At 53.1% G+C, this 18,808-nt stretch overlaps 2 protein-coding genes and 1 long non-coding RNA gene across 4 annotated transcripts; 2 read left to right on the top strand and 1 right to left on the bottom strand.

Moving 5' to 3' along the window:
- Positions 1–3,256: 3,256 nt before the first annotated feature.
- Positions 3,257–11,027, top strand: CD72 (CD72 molecule). Of its 2 annotated transcripts, none has more exons than XM_071216851.1 (9): positions 3,257–3,443; positions 3,576–3,683; positions 4,294–4,365; positions 4,987–5,076; positions 5,414–5,743; positions 8,320–8,471; positions 9,527–9,615; positions 10,306–10,451; positions 10,736–11,027. In XM_071216851.1, the coding sequence occupies exons 2-8, from the start codon at positions 3,623–3,625 to the stop codon at positions 10,445–10,447; spliced, it is 936 nt and encodes a 311-aa protein (XP_071072952.1). In that variant the 5' UTR covers positions 3,257–3,443; positions 3,576–3,622; the 3' UTR covers positions 10,448–10,451; positions 10,736–11,027. The 2 variants fall into 2 exon arrangements, with proteins under 2 accessions (XP_071072952.1, XP_058158037.1); XM_058302054.2 differs by having other exon boundaries at positions 3,257–3,454.
- TESK1 (testis associated actin remodelling kinase 1) lies at positions 10,978–15,476 on the bottom strand. The gene is made up of 10 exons (XM_058302051.2): positions 14,985–15,476; positions 14,723–14,844; positions 14,529–14,577; positions 13,934–14,080; positions 13,552–13,634; positions 13,266–13,356; positions 12,957–13,040; positions 12,720–12,809; positions 12,475–12,589; positions 10,978–12,156 (listed from the first exon to the last, which is right to left on the bottom strand). Exons 1-10 carry the CDS (start codon positions 15,201–15,203, stop codon positions 11,270–11,272), a joined length of 1,887 nt encoding a protein of 628 aa, XP_058158034.1. The 5' UTR covers positions 15,204–15,476; the 3' UTR covers positions 10,978–11,269.
- LOC131279472 (uncharacterized) lies at positions 14,974–16,932 on the top strand. The gene is made up of 2 exons (XR_009186846.1): positions 14,974–15,080; positions 15,801–16,932. It is a non-coding gene; the product is annotated as an uncharacterized lncRNA (long non-coding RNA).
- The last annotated feature ends 1,876 nt before the right edge of the window (positions 16,933–18,808 follow it).

Raw genomic sequence — 18,808 nt, 5'->3', positions numbered from 1 at the left:
TATTGATTTGGAAAAATTCTACATCCTATCTTTTTCTTTTCTTTTTTCCTAATTATTGAGCTTCTCTTCACAAGAGCCCTAGATCACAGTAATTCATATATACAATATACAGTACTCCCACACATCCACCATAAAACCTTTTCCCTTCCACAGCGATATTCTTATAACTTATTCATATCATATTTACTTAAACTGATGTACAGACTCTGAGACAATAGCTTTCAAACAAGGTGACATCTGTGCTTACATTGTGGTCCATACTTTAGGATATACAGTTTTCTAAATTTTTAGTTATCCTATGTTTTACATTATGGTTTACATTATTAGTCTGTCATCCCCTATATGTTTTTGGTGTAATATTACATGTTTTATATCCATCCTTGTGTACTCTCGTGAAACTCCTCTCTTGCCCCCACATTTACCTTGGTTCCATCCATTTAACATCCTTTTTCCCCTCCCCTTGGGGCCCACAGCGACAGCCAACTTCCATTTCCCGAGGAGCCACGTCCAGAGATACTTGCAACAGTGTTCAGGGCCTGACTTGCTCAACTGCCCTAATGCCCTGGGGGCCATCCTTTCTCTTGAGAGATACAGTTCCCTCTTTTTTGATGGCATTAGTCCTCCCCAGGATGCGGGTCCACCCCTACTCTTGCTACTTGGGTCTCTATCCAATAGTACAACCCACCCTGGCAAAATGAGCATTCAGACATTCCCCCAGAGTCCGTCCCGTGTCAGACCATCCCCTCTGAGCATCCTAAACAGGTAACTCTCTTAATTATATTTTGATACGGTTTTCTCAGCATTTTACTCTCAACCAACACCTGACACTCTCCTATGTTCGTATGTTGCCCCTCCCTCCCCCCATTTTTTGGGCACTATTACCCATCCGCCCATCCCCAGCCCCCTTCAAACCCGCAAAGCCCCACCCAAAGGCAATCCCTTGCCCCCATTTTATCTCTTCTTTGTGAGTGAATTGCGGGGTTCAGACATGAGATAGAGTTCAGTACCCTCTTAAGCCTGCGGAAGAATCTCGTTTGGCAGCATGCCGGCTGACGTTTTTTAAGGGCATACTGGGGGCTCTTTTTTGGCCTTTTATCTGGCATGCAGGTCATGTTCACCTGTGTGTCTGTTCTGAAAACTGGGGTGTTCTCTATGTTTAGGGGATTCCTGCAAGAGTTCTTCAGATTGATTGACATGTATGTTTCCTGCACTCACCCCTGTAGCCCGCAGCTACAACACTGGCTGCCCCCACCCACCCCTGCCGCCAGCTGCTCTATGTACTCCCACTCACTCTCACATGTCTTGAGGTCCCCAGGGAGTCACGAGCACAGTGTTATCTGGGGGAGGCTCTGATGGGGAAAGGGTGCATGTGTGTGTGTTCGTGTGTGTTGGAAATCTTAATCAAGCAGGGACGGTTAACAGCTGCAGTGACACCTCAGGGAACAGTGAGCCTTAAAAAGGAAATCCTTGTCGGAACTGTGGCCATGACCTTTTTAGACTTTTCTTAAAATGGCTGACATTCCTTGCCCCAGAAGAAAAGAAAAGTTTCAACCCACAGAATTCTTGGGATGTAACCCTCCAGACGGGCTGTGACATCAACGCTCACCTCACACCCCTAACGGGACCGCAAAGAGCCGGGACTGCGTGCACACGCAGACACCTGCCTCTCCTGAGGCACATTCCTCAGGTGATAGCTGAGCGCTCCTGCCTCGAGGGCACCTTCTCCAGGCGGGGCTGGGCGGCGCTGTTGGGCAGCTCTCCAGACAGAACCCAGGGCCCACACAGGGCCGAGCCACACACTGGCAGTCGTACAGTACAAGCTGTTAGTCTGTGGTTAGGGCCTCTTTCCCCTTCCTTTTTCCTCCCACAGCTGCAGGAGGGGTTTTTGAAGGGGCGGATGCTACCCACTGGAGGGTTTTTTCCCCACCTCGACACTAGTCTTGCCCCAAAGCCTTTTTCCATCCCCTTCCCCCCAGAATAAGGCCCTTTGGGGTTTGCTGGAAGGGGTCACATCCTGATAAAAACGTTAGGGAGCACCCCTGGCCATCGTTGCTTGGCACCCCTTCTCCCCTCCCTGGCTTTCTCATTCTCCTCCGTCAGCCAGGTCCTCACCACCTGTGAGGGCCTCCCAGCCACTGGGTCCTCCGGCACAAATGTGTGAAGGGGCAATGTTGGAAATTTACTAGGAAACTGAGGAAGAAACCAAAATCAAACCAAGAAAATATCAAAACTTGCTCAGCACCCAGCCTTGCTTCGCTTCTTTGCCTCACCTCTAAGAAGCTGCAGTCATTTTCCTTGTGCAAGCCCCCTGCTCCCTAGTCCCCCACATGGGTGCACACGAGGGCAGTGCTGCTCCAGGCTTTTCCAGGGGGCCACAAGCAGCCCCGGTGCTGGTGCCGAGTCCCTGTGGCTAGCCCTCTTCCTCAGACCAGCCCGACCTACTCCTGAGCCTCTGCCTCCTGCGCTCTGCCTGCTGGGTCTTGCACAAACTCAGATGTAGGGGCACAGAGGACAAATAAGGCTGGCAGGGGTAGGTCAGGAAGAGGAAGGGGCTGACTGGCCGCAGTAGGGGAGCAAGGCTCAGGAGAAGGATTAGTTTGATCTCAGGTCTTCTGCATCATCTGGAAGGGCTACCACATTCCCAGGAAGAGCTTTGCTGTGAGAATCTCCCTGTGTGGGGATCCTTGGCAACTGCAAGGCTACAGCAGGAAGGGAGCCCTGAAAGCCTCAAAGCTGATGCAGAGAGTCAGCCCCACCTGGGGAATACACTACACCAAGGGGTCCCTTTCTGGGAACCCACACCCACTGGAAAGCCCGGGATGCTGGGGAGCTAGGAGCCCACGAATGGGAAAAAGACAGAGGCCCCCTCCCCCGGCAATGACCGGAGATATCCTCTGGGGTTATTTAGGCCAAAAAAAGCTCTGACTATACATCATAAGCCCCAGTGGTCAGTGTAGCCAGAAGGGGAGGACAAATCAGGGTAGACAATCAGTAGGACAGGGATGTGGAGCCCAGCATCTAGGGTCTAGGACGCATGAAGAGGGAGTACTGACAGGAAGATGCAGGGACAGATGCAAGTAGTGGGCCTGTGACACCCCCATCCCCTACCCCAAACTCTGGGCCCAGTTTCCCCTCCCCTGCCTCTCTGGCCAGGGCCCAGACAGTCTATTGCTTCACTGAACCCATCTGGCTGAGAACTGCTCACACATCTTCCGCTTTTGTGACTGTAAGTCATAGGGCAAAGTGCTGAGCTGAGTGGCCACAGAAGCAACACAGAGTCTGAGTGTGAAGGGACAGAAAGGAGAGTGGCAAGGGAGGCTTAGGGGCTGTGGACGAGGAAGGGAGACAGGTGGGGCAGAGGTGCTCAGGACCATGGCTGAAGCCATCACCTATGCAGACCTGCGGTTTGTGAAGGCTCCCCTGAGGAAGAGCAACTCTAACCGGTTAGGACAGGGTAAGGGTGGATGAGGCGTCCCCTTGTCTCCTTGATTCTGTCTGCATCCCCGTCCTCATTTATGACCCCACCCCCACCCCACAGACCCCAATCCCCTGACTCCCATCTCTCTCCTCTCCAGACCCAGAAGCTGATGAAGATGGGGAAATCACCTATGAGAATGTACAAATGCCATCTGCCCCAGTGGGGCCCCCGAGCTCGGATGCCCATGGACCAGGGGACAAAGCAGGTATGGAACCCCCAGGGGATGTGTGTTTGTAGGGGATTGTGTCTTGAGCCAGGGAAGTCAAAGGATTCTTGGGAGGAAAATACCCTTGGGTGTATAGGAGGCGGGGTCTCAGAGAGCAACGAATGAGAACCGGATAAATAGTAGCCAGGCAGAGAAAAAAGATCCCAGGGGCTAGGCGGGAAGTCCCAGGGGGAAATAAGGAGGTTTTGGGTGGGATTAGGGCAGCCCTGTGGGGAGTCACAGCAGAGAGATGAAACGGTACCCGGTACCCGAATGGGAAGAGAGCAACCCCTGGGAGAGGGTCTAGGGTGGGGAGATAACGGGGCCCCTGAGGGAAAGATGAAGGGACACCCAGTAGGGAGATGAGGGGGACCGCAGGGAAAATACAGGGGAGACCCAGAAGGGACATGAGTGTCCCAAGGGAGATGAGGAGCTCCCGAGGGTGATAAGGGGGTCCCAGAGGATTTGTAGAGGGCAACACATGACAGACTGGGGTCTCACGGTGGTGACGGTGGTGGCGGTGGTGGCGGTGAAGGGAGGGAAGGAGGGAAAGAAGGGGCCATCTCCTGGTGATTTCCCTCCTCAAACTGCAGCTCCTCTTATTGCGCAGGGGTCAAGTCAGAGCCGCCAACTAAGGCCTGGAGTTCGGTGACGTCATCAGCGGCGGGGCGGAATTTCCCGAGTGAGTCGCGCGCCCTCGCCACCCCCCGCGCGCGCCCTCGCCACCCCCGCGCGCGCCCTGCTCCTGGCCTCGCGCGGGAGTCCACGGGGCGGGGCCACCGAAGGCCGGTTCCCTGCGGGGGCCTTTCCGCGCATTGCGGACCCTGAGCCGGGGGTGCTCCTCCCTGTCCCGTCCTGTCCCGGCAGGGGGTAGTGCGGGCTCCGCAGTGTACAGCCCTGGTCTGGGGATTGAGCCCAGGGAGCAACCTTAGGACCGCCCCACCGTGACCCCGTTCCCCTGCGCCCTTCACCCCCATCCCAGTATTGATCATTTCGACGTGTGAACCCAGATTCCCCCCACCCACGATGGCCCCAAACCCACTCTCTCCGTCTGAGATGTAGTGACCCCTCCTACCAGATAATGCCCCTCAATTCTCTTTACCAGTAACAAGACCTAGCTCTTATTCTGAGGAATTCCTGGGGAAGAGGTGGTGGTTCCCAATCCCTCCCCTGCCCCCCTCAGCCTTACACCCCCTCCTGTTAGGGAATGCTCTTTCTTCATGAATCTCTCCCCCCACCCCTTCCCTTCGGTCTACACACCCTTTCTGGGACTGACTGCCCCTCATTCCACTGTCTCCCGAAGGCTGCGCCGCCTGCACGCAGTACCTCCTCCTCGGCCTGCTCCTCACCTGCCTGCTCTTAGCTGTAGCCGCTATCTGCCTGGGCGTGCGCTGTGAGTATTGGCTCCCCCACCCCCATTTCCTATTACAGCCAAACACTTATCACCTAATCTCCCCAACAACCACCCTTCCTCAACAGGACCCATAGTGATTACCACCACGTTTGTTGTTTTTGATTTTGGTTTCTAGCCAGGTCTGTTTTAGAGCACTGTGTCCTCCTAAAGGGTCCTTACCTAACCCAATACCTCCTTAAACTTCAGGCAGTCAGACCTTATATTTCAGCCTGTTGTGCAATAAGTTGCAAGAAGAAAAAACAGGTGGATGCTGATGTCTCAGGACACAGGGGTGCAGCTGGAGATGCCCTTCAAATCACTTTTTGTTGCCAAACAGTTCTGCAGGTGTCTCAGCAGCTCCAGAAGATGAACAGAGTTCTGGAAGCCACTAACAGCAGCCTGCTGCAGCACCTCCACCTAAAGATAACCCAGCTGGAGCAGAGGGAACGGGATCTAAAGGAGTCCAGGAGGGAGCTGGCCCAGAGTCAGGAAGCACTGCAGGCAGAACAAGAGGGTCACCAGGCTGCTGAAGGGCAGTTACAGGCCTGCCAGTCCACTAGGGAGAGGACAGAGGAGAACTTGCAACTTGAAAAGGCACAGAAGAACACTTTGGAGCAGAGGCTAAGCAGAGTGCATGACAAACTGAAGCCCCTCTTCACATGCACAGGTATCTGCTCTGGGGAGAGGAGAGATGGGAGGGGTCTGCTGGGAGGGAGGGATTGAAGCAAGGATACACTAGTCCTATCTATCAGGGAGTCATTGAATTGATCAGGAAAGGGATAATGAACCAGAGTAGTGATTGACATGAGCTGTGAAGCCTTGGCCAACAGGGAGGATAGCACTGCGTGGTGGATTTAGGGAGACTCACCCAGCTCTAAGGCAGACCATGTCGGGGAGAGGAGGGTGGTAGCCAGCAATCCAAATCACACTGTCCAAAGCAGATGGCAAACTCAGGTCTCATCTGGCTTGACATCAGTGTCAAGGACCTGTCAACTCCCTGAATTTGGATGTGAAAATTGATTGTTTACTCGTTTTTCCAAAGAGAGGGTCCATAGCTTTACTTAGATTCTCCATAATCTGAGACCCCTTCCCCACAAATAAGAGTTACTGATGGATGAGGTACAGCTGATGGTGGGGCAGGGCAGCTGGAGTTCTCAAGTATGGGTGGCACTCATGGCGAGGTAGGTGGGGAGTATTGTGGTCCATTTTAAAAGCATTTTGAAAGCAGGAGCCCAGCCAGTACATGGGGGTGGGGTAGGAGGGCACTTAAAGGGGAAAGATTATGCTAAAGCAGACTGTGGTTCGAAGCAGGGTGCCAACCCTGTAACTGGAATGGTTATAGACTGGTTAGGCTTGATCTTGCTGGTGCTCCCACAAGCAAGATTATATGCAGATACCTTCAGTCCTGTTCCTTAACCTCTTTATCCTATATAACCCCTTGCTTCTATGCTAGTGCTCCACCTTTCCTACAGCTGCACCCCAGGCCACAGTATCTGAAATTGCTCTCATTAAAAGGATGGTTTTAGATTTCTAGGCTCTGAAGGCAACTGCCCACCCTTCCAGGCTTTCTCCATGCTTTGACCTCACTGAGGCCTCCAGCTTGCTGACTCCTGTTTCCTCCCTCTGCATCACCTGTCTGCTGCCCTCACTTCTCCCCCTGTCTATCTTGGATTCCAGGGTCCATCACTTAAATCACTCTTTTGTTCCATTGTACTTCTGGTGCACCTGACTGGCAAAATTTCAACTCTGGATGAACTCAACTACCTTCCTTGTCCATGCCTTCAGCCAGGTGTGACAAATTGTGAACTCATTCTGCTTGGTGACACTGAAACTCTATCCTCCAACAAATTCTCGGCTTCAGCACTGTCTGGACACCCCTGCCTTGGAGTTTGCTCTCTATAATGACTTCTTATCCTACCTTACATTGCCTCTCACTTTCAGCAGATACCCTTGATCACCTACCCCACTGGAGAGGAGAGAATTTCCCTCCATTTTCTACTACCAAGTCTATGTATACATTTACACTTTTGCCCAACCCCATCTCTTGCATGGGTGACTGTAACAGCTCTCTGAATGTTTTCCCTAAAACACCTCCCTCCCCATGCATTCTTACTTTTGCAGCCAAGATAATCCTTTAAAAACAAAAACTTGATCATGTTATCTCAGTTAAGATCATGTCATCCCAATTCATTAATTGCATAAGCAGTTATGGGCTACATATTACATTGAAATATAGTTAGTGAACAAAACACCTCTATGTAAAATTCCACATTGACTTTCTTTTCCTTGTAATATAAAAATTAAAAAATTCTTAGCATGGCTAAGTTCCCTGCCTACCTTCCAACGTGCTTTGTATCTCCTTACCCTCTTTCATCCAGGCACACTAGACTTCTTTGTATTCCTTGAAGTTGACATAGGACAGTGGCTCAATGTGGGTAGCTTATTGGGGACATGAGACAAGGAATGATTTGAGTGGTGGAAATTGGACCAATGGAACAAAGTATTGCAGAGAGGGTGGGGTGGGATCAGGCGCACAGGTCAAGGTGAGGCTAGCCTTAAAAAGAAAGAATGCTTATTTTTTATGGGCTGTCAGGAAAAGAACAGAGAAGTGAAAAATTTTGAGATGAAGAGAAGGGAAATGGAAAGAGCCCACATTAGGACAGGCGGCAAGTTTGTCTGCTTGTGGAGAGTGGAAAGGGAAGGAGGTGGTTAGTGAATTGAGGCTGGGGGTAGAGGGAAAGATTTGAATATGCAGTGGGAATGCTTTAGGGGCTAATGAGATAAATGAGAGGGTGCAGGAGAATTACAGGGGGCCCAGGCGAGGTGAGCAAAATAGTGGGCTGGAACTGCATTCCTTTAGAAATTGGGGGAAGTAACACCAGCCCTTTTAAAAGAAAGCTCCCAGATTGTTAAGGAGTAATGTTTTTGAATATTAAATGCCATACACAGGTATGGCATTTCCAAGAGAGACAAAAAAAGAAAAAAGATGGCAAAGTTCAAAGAGTAGGAATCAGTGGAGGTACTGTGATTAGACCTAGGGGGATATTGTTAGCAACCAGATTGCTGAGTAGTCACTTGCATCCTCCCCGGTCTGAGTCTGGACTGTGCTATCACACACTTTCTGCATATTTAAAATTTATTATTTCATTTTTAGGAAGTACTGGGGATTGGATTTAGGACCTTGTAAATGGGAAGCAGGTGCTCAACCACTAAGCTATACTTGCTCTTCTTTCTGCTTTTTAGAATCTTGCTGTCCCGTGGGATGGATATCAAACAAGAAAAGATGCTTTTACTTCTCATCTACTAAGAAAAGTTGGGAGGAGAGCCAAAGTCATTGCAAATCTCTGTCTTCTGACCTGGCCAAATTTGAAGACCGGTATTATGGATATTATGGAGTAAGAATACCTTATCTGCAGATGATAGTGTATTAGATAAAAGGGACCCATCATCTTGGCAGGAATGGCAGTGCACACAGGGCAGGCCTGCCAGAGTTTCCCATCCCTTTTCCATGGCAGATATTGATCATCAACCACAGTACTCTACCACTGAATGTGGAAACAGCCCCTGCAGCTTTTTTTTTTTTAAGATTTATTTATTTCTCTCCCCTTCCCCCCCTCCCACCCCAGTTGTCTGTTCTCTATGTCTGTTTGCTGCATGTTTTTCTTTGTCCACTTCTGTTGTTGTCAGTGGCACGGGAATCTGTGTCTCTTTTTGTTGCGTCATCTTGTGTGTCAGCTCTCCGTGTGTGCGGCGCCATTCCTTTGCAGGCTGCACTTTCTTTCGCTCTGGGTGGCTCTCCTAATGGGGCGCACTCCTTGCGCATGGGGCTCCCCTACGCGGGGGACACCACTGCGTGGCACGGCACTCCTTGCACCCATCAGCACTGTGCGTGGGCCAGCTGCACACGGGTCAAGGAGGCCCGGGGTTTGAACCATGGACCTCCCATGTGGTAGACGGACGCCCTAACCACTGGGCCAAGTCCGCTTCCCCCCTGCAGCTTTTCATGCAGTCCTCTAGGTGGCTTCTACTAACTAAAGAGAACTGGCATGAGAGTCAAAACATGAATCATCCCTACTTTAGCCTGTTTCTCATCCCAGCTTTCAGGTCTGCTCTCTGGGATACTTAATAGGTTCTTCTCTCAGATTCTCAGGCAGAAAGGTCCCATACCTGGTGGGCTGAATTGGGGGGATTAGTTCCCTGTGACCACAACAGCCACAGAAGACTCCTCTCCAAAAGCTGGCAGAAATTCTTCCCCAGCTGGGAGGTGAACTGAAAGACTGAGTGAGCCTGCCTTTGCAGGGTGGTACTCAAAGCCGCTGATGAGCAGATGACCTACACCAACAATGGGCACAGCCCTCCTGCCAAAGCCATAGTCCTCTCTAGGGTGTTCTTATTCTTCATTTCTCAGCAGTCTCCACACACCTCTGGTCTCTTTGACTTTCCCCCTCAGAGCTCCTTACATCAGCTGTTGATGTCAGCAAGTGGTGTAAGTGATTCATACTGGATCAACATTAAATATACCTGGAGTTCGAGTGGTGGGTAAGTTTTTTTTTTTAGGATTTCTGGGCATTTTTAACCCCATATTCTCCTCATAGGGACACAGTAATGTCTGAGGCCCAACTCCCAAAAATCTTTTACAAATCATTATTGCAATTACCTATTTGTCTGTTTCCTCTATTGCCTAATTAACTCTCGAAGGCAGTCTTGCTCTCTACTCTATCCTCTCAATACCTAGCAGTCCCTGGTCCATATATTTTTTTTCTTTTTTGACTAATTACTAGATTGGGACCTAAGTCACCCTTCTCTGAGAGATTTAGCCAGGGTTTCACAGCTGATGAAGGTCCCTGGCCCCCTAACCTAACTTCCCATCCCTTGACAAGTCACCCAAAATAAGGTACTTTCTCAGTCAAAACCACTTGGCACTAGAGCTACTCCAGAAAGGCAGCAGTGGGGTGGCTGCCAGAGGCTCAACCCCATGGGCCCTATTTCCCTAACTGGAGTTTTCATCTTTAAGACCTTGGGTGATTTCCCCCTCCCCTGCTTCTAAAGCCTCTCTGGGTTACAGTCCAGCCATCTGTCCCTGACCCATGGCCAGACGTGGCTGGTGTTTAGGCAATCAGGATGATGGAGGATTGGGGTTAGGTTTATATAGAGGGCAAGAGGGGAGAAGGGAGGATAGGATAGGAGGTGTCCAGAGCATATCCCAGGTTCTTCTTCACCACTGTACAGGATTGATACGCAATACCCAACATGTGCTAAGGCAGTTAAAAAACTGTGGTTACAAGTGCAGGACGAGGCATGTCGGACTCTTCTTCCCTTCATCTGTGAGATGGCAGCTTTCAGGTATCCAGATGAAGACTACTTGCTCTGAGCCGGTAAATGTGAGGGGCAGGGATATGGCATGGGGAGTCTGGGGGAAGAGGAACTTAGAGCAGGGGCCCAGTGGTCAGAGGGAAAGCTTGGTCCTGGGAATGACAGTCATGTCATGGCCTCTAAGAGCTTGGCCTGCTTGCGTAAGGGAGGGCTGGGCAGGGGAGGCCTGAAACTGAAGGAGGCTGCTGATGTGGCTGTCCAGAGCCCTCGGGAGGGGATAGGTGAGCGGGATGAGTGTTCCCAGTGACAGTCACCTGCAGAACTCACTGGCTTCCCCAACCCACAGCCTGCAGGTCCAAAGATCTTCTCCCTCCTGCATTCTCTCACTCTGCTGGGCAGTGCCCAGGCAAGGGCTGAACCATGCCCAGCACTTTGAGCCAGCCTGCTGCCTGCTTGGAAACCTATCCCAGAAACTGGACTGTTCCTGAGAAGAGGGTGAAGAAGCCTCTAAAAGGGACTTTGGCCTCCCCAAGAAACTCCCACAGTGGAGTGGAGGGGGTGGGGAGGAGGGCGCATGGGCTGAGTGGATAGGGGCAGCCCGGAGCCAGCCAGGCAGTTTTATTGAAATACTTTTAAATAACTTGCACGTGTTAGTCTCATGTGTCAGCAATGCTGTGTCTGGTTCAGTGACCCCTGTGGAAGAGTGAGTCCAGGGGTTGATAGGAAGTGCTCAGTCCCTTGAGTCCATGCTGAGGCTCCCCTATATGGAGAGAAGGGCCGATCAGCCCATCTGGGGCTGGTACAGTTCAGCGTTTGCACTCTGTCTTCACAGGATGTCCTGAAGGCCAAAGTTGGAGGCCTGAGACTACAGGCCCCACTGCTAAGAGCGTGCCCCAGGCAGCTGCAGGCTGGGCGTGGGTGGCTTGGCGTGGTGTCCTCGGTGGCAGAGAAGACTGCCCGCCTCACAGTTCAGGTTGCGGTAGCGGGCAACAGCTGGTGTGGGGCGGGGGCACATGGATAGGAAGCCAAAGCTGAAGGGGCCGAGGCAGCAGCCAGGACAGGGCAGCCCCTCATCGGGCTCCCGGGGGGCTGAAGGGGGTGGTGAGGGTTGTGTCCGCTCCAGGGCTGCTGCCCGGGGCAGGCTGTGCTGGGCCCGGTTCCAGGGCTCCCCAGCCCAACCTTGTGGGGAGCTCACCACCACAGGTGGGGGGTTATTGTTGAGGGGAGGTCCTGATCTGGGGGACCAGGGTTGGGAGGCCGAAGAACAAGTGCTGATGAAGTTGTCTGTGGCCACAGCCAGGGGCAGCTGGCGGGCTGGTCCTGGGGGTTCTGGCTCAGGGCTGCTGCCCTCACACTCCATCTGCTCTTCAGCCGAGGGGCCTACCGGGGGAGGGCCAGGACCTGGCAGTGCTGTCTCCATACGTCGGGGGAGCTCAGGAGACGAGGGCAGGGAACGGCAGCGGCGGGCAGGTGTTCCAGGCTGGACCAGGGTCTCTGGAGTGGTCACCAAGGGCAGGTGGGTGGAGGACAGAGGTGATGGTGGTACCAGGGGCAGGGGGCCAACTGGCTTGCTGGGTGTGTCCAGGAGCTTGATCTTGCCACCCCTGAGGTCTTCCCGTAATGAGAAGGGGTTGACTCGAATCAGATTGTCCCCCCAGTTGGGAGGTGATCCTGGTGATGGGGGCAGGAAGAGGTCTGACCGGCTTCGTGAGAGCCGGAGGTCTGGCCTAGGAAGTGTGGCAGAGGGACCCCCTCTTGGAACAGACCCTGTAGACAAAGAGGTTGGATCACTGCCCTCAGCATTTGATCATAGCTTCTTGTGGGCTTCATTATTTTCCATGAGGCTGGGGGCACCAGAACTTTAGAAAAGGGAACACCAAAGGGTGCTTTGGGAAGAGGGCGATGTCACCTTTAGCCCCCTTCACCTCTTCTTTCCTTCCTCCTCTCTCTCAGGTTCTATTAGAAAACCATCTTCTTTGAGATGCCCTAGCCTTCTCAAGTAGTAAATACACAGTCTCTTCTGATAATTCCCTGAGTTCTGAGGAGGAAAGAGACACAAGGACTTTGGTTCCCATGCCCACTTACCCAGATTGTGTGTCAGGGAAACCCTGGTGAGGGAGGCTGGCTCAGGCAGCTGCTCCAGGATCCATTCCAGGTGCTGGGTGATTTCAGTGAAGGGGGCACGGGCGCTGGGTTCCATCTGATGGGTAGAGACAGAGGCAGCTTCCCTCAGCATTCCTAAAGAGGGTCCCTGTGTTTTCTTCCCATTACCAGGGACCCAAAGGGCAGCTCATAGCTGGGATGTGGAGAAGGGAGAGCAAGGCTCTTACACTGCAGCAGTGGATGGCCAGGAGCAGGAAAGGTAGTGGGCAGTCATCTCCTACCAGGGTTCGGAAGGCAGGCACATCCAGGCCAAAGTCCTGTGGGATCAGAGCAGAGGAGGAGCCTCCAAGTCATCCTTCCTTCGTTTCTCCTTCTGCCTCTCAGTTAGGAACCCACCATCTAGGGAACCCTCCTTGGTTATGAGCCACCTGGTCTGAAGTTCTCCTCCTTTCCAGAGACATTACCTCGGTACGGGGCAGGTAGTCAGGGTCTGCAGGTACTCGGGCAATGAGCTCACAGAGGACAATCCCAAAGGCAAAGACATCAGCCTGGGGGTGGAAAATAATGTCAGAGGGTGAAGGGAGGCCAGGGGCCAGCAACCTGGGGGGAGTCTTGATGCTTTTCACCTGTTGGGGGTTGCCTTTGAGAGGCAAGAGGGATCTTTGGGATTTCTGAATATCTGGCAGGGTTGTTGAGGAACTTGGGCAGAGGTCTTGTGAGAGTATGTCAAATGTTTCTGGAGGGCTCTGGGGATCTGAAGGCTGATGTCTCACCTTCTCATCATACAGCTCACCCCGCAACACCTCCGGAGCCATCCAGTATGGTGAACCCACCACAGCCAATGGCTCCTTCCTTGCTCCTTCCCTGCAGGAGCAGGGGCAGGGTGGTTAGAAACATCCCATACTCTACTGAGGCCAGAGGGATGAGGTGAGCCCTCTACCCCACTTCAAGGGAAATGTCCCCAGGTCAGCATTCTAGAGGTCTCATGCAGGTAGGGGCCCTCTGGGAGGTTTGGGCGGGGGGGGGGGGGGGGGGCGCAGGGAAGAGCATTCACTTCACCTATAGACAGGAATCTTTTCAGCCAGCCCGAAGTCACCCACAACAGCTGTGAAGCCTCGGTCTTCACGACGGACCAGACAGTTCTGACACATACATAACCATCACCTTCTGCTTTTAGGTCTCCTAACACAATTCCCAAAGCCCTGCCACTCCAGCATAACTCCAAACCTGGCTGATCTCCTAGTTCACCAGTGCACCCAATCCTCCATCATCATCCACTATTCAGTTACTCAGAGTATTCTCCCTCACCCCAGTCCCCAACATTCTCTAGTGCCTTGCCACTCCAACATCCTAATCTATCTATTATCCACATCCTAACACCCGTGGGCCAGTTGCAACTTCAAACACGCCCTTTCACCCTCCACCCACATGGCCAGCCTACCTTGGATGTGAGGTCTCGGTGGAATACACCTTTGGCATGCAGGTACCTCAGGCCACGGGCAATGTCCAGAGCCAGGCGGAGCCTGACAGGCCAGGATAGGGTTTCTGGGGAGCTGAGCAGCTGTTCCAGGGTTCCCCCATTCATGTACTGGTATTGAGGGAGGAGAAGGGGACTGCATGTCAAGCTTTGGCCTGTGCTCTAGGCCCCCCACTTATAAGCCAGGAAGCATAGCACTCAGGAGGATCACAAAGGTGACCCCTGTCCAGTACAGTGGTCACTAGCCATATGCAGCTGTTAAAATTATTACAATGAAATAGAATTCAATATTCAGTTCCTCAGTAGCACTAGCCACATTTCAAGTGCTCCCAACTGGACAGCATAGATGGAGACCATTTCCATCAATGCAGAAAGTTCTACTGGAACAGCACTGTTCTAGGGGATAAAGAGGATGGGACCAGCTGAGGCAACTGATACGTGGTTTGTACAAAGGGAAGTTAGACGCCACCCCTGGGAGGAGGTTCTGCTGCCTCCTGTTATTCCTCTGTAGATCCACCTGTCTCGCCGACTCCTACTCCTCTTTCTGGCCCATCCTCACCTCTGTGAGAGCGTGCAGTTGCCCCTGGTGCACACAGACCCCCATGAACCTGAAAGAGGATGGGGAAGATCAGAGGGTAGGCTGCAAGAGCCCCGGTTCAGGGAACCGGGGAGCCCTCCTCGGTGCCTACTTTTCCCGCAAGATCCTTCCCTTGCCCCCCGCCCACCTCCCAACGGGCGGCGTGGGCCGTTCACCTCAGGATGTTGGGGTGCCGGAGCCGGTTCATCAGCTGCACCTCCCGTAGCGTGTTTCCCCGGTTACTGGGGAGTCTGTTCATCTTCAGCACCATGACTTGCCCTGACTGTCGGTGCCGAACCTGGGGGCGGCAGGGCCCGGCGAGTCCCAGGCAGGCCCGGGTGGCCCGAGTCCGGGCCCTTCCCCTCGTTCCGGGCCCCCTGGCTCCAGGCTCCCATCGCAGGGTCGGTCCCGCCCCTCTGCCCTTTCCGCCGTTCCTACCTTGTAGACCTCAGAGAAGAAGCCGGCCCCGATCTTCTCGGCGCAGTGGAAATCGTCCACGCGCGCCAGGCTGGACACGGCGCTGCGCAGAGCCCGGTAGGAGGAGGGGCGGCCCCGGCCCGGGCCTCCGCCGGCGCCCCCCGGCCCCGAAGCCCCTTCCCCCGGCGCCTCTCCGGGCCCCGGCCCAGGGCCCCGCAGTGGGGGCCGCTCCCCGGCCATGGCCCGGCCCTCGGCCCGGGTCTGTCTCACATGGTAGGATCCCCGGGGCCCGGACAGGCCGCGCTCGCCATGGGAGCGGGCCCCGCCGGATCCCGGGCGCCCGAGCTCCCGCTCCGGCTCGGAGAACCGAGGCTCCGCCGCAGATCCCGGGCCCGCCCCCGCCGCGCCGGCTGGCCCGGCCCGGGTGGACGCCGCTCCGCTGTGCGCAGGGCCTGGGCCTGGGCCGGGCGGTGGCGGTGGCGCTCCCGGGCGCCGGCGGGCGGGCGGGCTCCCCGCGGGCGGAGGCGGGCGGGCGGGCGGCGGCTGCTCCGTTTCGCCGCTGGGTCTCAGGCTCCGCGGCCTGCCGGGGGCGGGGCTGGGCCGCGCCTGTGTTTAACTCCTTCGCGCCCGGCCCACGCACGGGCCACGCCCCCTCAGGTACGCACGCCCCCTCCGCCGCCGCGATGCCTCCGGGGGAGTGGGTCTCCCGCGGTGGGTCAGATCCGTTCGCACCGGAGCTTGAATAACTGAAGGGGATTAAGGGCTGACTGTGGGTACGTGAAGCCCGAATGTCTTTTAGCTGCCCTCAGAGGCCTTTCTCCCTCGTCCCACCCTCAGGTCACTGCCGACGAGGCTGGGCTCAGCCCGATTCCTGGGCTCCGTGGACCAGAGGGGCAGAAAAGTAGATCCCTCAGGCCCAGCACAGCCGGAGGCGGCCCAACTACCTGCTCCCCTGCGCAGCCCCCGCCCCGGACCAGCCGGCCCATTTCTCAGGTCTCCTCCATCCCGACACCTTGAGCCTCAGGACGTCCCGATCCCTTCTACCTTCGTGGGCGGTTGAGATGCCCTGGGACTGTACGGAGCCTTCGGCAGGCCCATTCCCTGCGTGACTCCGACTTCTCCTTATTCCATCCCGCCTCCCCCAGAATAAAGTTCCGATTTCAGCGCCTCCGCCCAGTGAAAACCCACGCTGGATCTCCAGCTCTTACTACTCGGTACAAATGACCCTTCTTCAGAGGGAACCCTCCACCTTCAGGGAAGCCCACCCCCTTTCCGCGAGACCCCACCCTCAGCAAGACCGCGATAGCTCGATGAACCCTCCCCACTCGGAGACCCCACTTTTCCTCAGTGAGACCCTCCGCTTCAGAGGGACCTCTCCCTAGCATGCCACTGCTACCACCAGTGAGTACCAGTGGGACACACGCTCCTTATTGTGTTCCTCCCAAGCAATTTCCTCTCGGAGGGACCCCACCAGTCATTGTGACCCCTCTTCTCAATGTGACTCCCTTCAGGGGTGGCCCAGCCCTCATCAGTGAGACCCCACTCAGCAGCTTCCGCCCCCCGCTCTGTCGAGGGAACCGGGTCTGCCCCCTCAGGCGGGAGAAGGAGCTGCACTTAGCCCCCTCTAGGTGGGCGCGGGATCCTGGGTGCGCACGCACGGCTCGGGACTCCGCACGCTCGCGGCACCCGACGTTTCCTGTTTTGCCGCGGCTCCTCTGGTCGCGTCATCGGCGAAATGGCCAATCATCGCCCGGGCTCGGGAGACGTCGGTGGGACCCGGCGGCGGGCTGGGCGGGAGCGGTTTGGGGCGTGTGGGAGCGCCGGGCGTGCGCGGAGGCTGCGGGCCTCAGACGCGAAACGCGCCCGGAGGCAGAGCTTGAGGGAGCGAGGCCGCGTTTTCTTCCAGTGTGTTAAAGTACTGTATATATTTTTTTCTGTGGCAAGATAAATAAAATTAATATAATCATAACCCGCATCAAGTCGGTGACCGCCTTCTGACCCAGTGTGATCCTGTCACACATTTATGACACTTAGTACTTAGACACTTATGACACTTAGAGCCAAGTAGTACTATTTAATTGCCGAGGGCTAGTGAGAAAAGAATCAAGGTCTAGAGAAGGCCTGATGCTGTCTTGCTGCACCATAGAAGGGAAACTTTCTTAGAAGTTTGGAGAAAGAACAGCGAGAGATTCACGTTTTCCCAGGCGGAGAGGACACAGGCTAAAATCTCGAGAACCTGCGTCTGGGCGTATGCATCCTATTCATGTTTGCAGAGGCGGTTTGGTCTTAGCCCAACAAACTCAATCGGCCGTTAGATTAATGTTAACAAATACGACTATTTAAGATGTAAGTCTGTAAACCATAAGCAGTAGGGATTTTTACCTCTTTTTGTTTAAGGTTATAGTCGATAATTTAATCATTACTGGGATTTGACCCTTTATCCACAGAATGAGAATTGCTGTGATTGGTGGTAGTAATTCTAAGCAGAGGAACCAGGTTCTTGTTTTTGAACTGTGGTGGATATATGGAGGTAAGAATACGGATTAGGAAGGAGGCTGTGACTGGTTCAGTCAGGAGATGAACAGGACTGAACTAGAATAGGGACACAGGGAAGGAGAAGAGGAGACATTCAACTGGTATTTAGGAGGTAAAATGGGAAATCTTGCTGAGTGAATAGTATCCAAGGTCAGTCAGCCCTCTGGAGAGAGAGGGCATCAGTCAGAATGATTTTCAGTTTCCAGCTTGGATGCCTGGGTGACACCAACTGAGATAGAATCCAGGTGGAGGAAAGGTTGGGGTGAGATGATGGTTACAAGCAAAGGGGTGATGGTAAAGGAAGCTGTGAGAGTAGATGACATCATCCAGGGAGGGTATGTAAGGTAACAGTGGAATCCTGGGGGATGCTAACTTCAAAGGGTGGATGGAGGAAGAAAAGTTCAGGAAGGAGACAGAAGAGATAAGCAGAAAGGTAGAAGAGGACCTAGGGAGTCTGGTGTTATGGAATACAAGGAGTGGAAACTTTAGGAAAAGTAGAATAATTAACATCAGTAAATGGAGGAGAAGGTTCTGCTGAGATAAGAAATTTAAAATATCCCTCGAGTTAGGCTATTATAAGACCTTTTGTTGTTCTTTTTCAAATGTTTTTTAAGATGGGAAATGTCACACATGAAAAATAAGATAAAATAAAAGAATCCCAGACAGAAAAGAACAGTGAACCCTTATTTACCTAGTGTTAGTAAGGCCATTTTAATGCAAACCATAGTGTAAAATAAATCAGTCATGTCTCAGTTCTACCATTGCCACAGGTGACCCTGGCCAAGGTGAAGGTACCAGCTTTCAAGTACCTCTTACGACTGTGGTACTCCAGTGGTCAATTTTTGGCCAATCTTATTTCATCTATACCCCTGCTCTTTCCCTCCGCTAATTATTTGATACATATTTTTGGCATTGTATCATTTCATCAGTAAATATTTCAGTATGTATCTCTAAAAGATCCCGTTTCTTCTGTAAAAGAAAAGCACAGTACCATGTGTCTCACCTAAAAAAAAAGATTGTCATTCCTTAAAAACAAGTAACCACTTGTTCCTGTTTTTGCCATTCTGTTCTGAATGTTGTTTTTTGTTTGTTTGTTTGAATCAAAATCTAAATAAGGTCCATCTTTGAGGCTGGTATGACTATCAAATATTTTAAAATTTATAAGCCCATCCATTTTTTTTTTTTAGGTACTGGGGCTGGAGATTGAACCTGGGACCTCTTATGTGGGAAACCAGCCCTCACTTCTGAGCCACATTGGCTCCCTTGAGTTCATTTTTGTTTGTTTGCTTGTTGTTTTGTTTTTGTTTTTA

The sequence above is a fragment of the Dasypus novemcinctus genome, chromosome 8 (assembly GCF_030445035.2).
Source record: "Dasypus novemcinctus isolate mDasNov1 chromosome 8, mDasNov1.1.hap2, whole genome shotgun sequence".
Lineage (NCBI taxonomy): Eukaryota > Metazoa > Chordata > Mammalia > Cingulata > Dasypodidae > Dasypus > Dasypus novemcinctus.
Note: the sequence above shows the minus strand (reverse complement) of the source record. Positions and strands in the feature narration are given on the sequence as shown.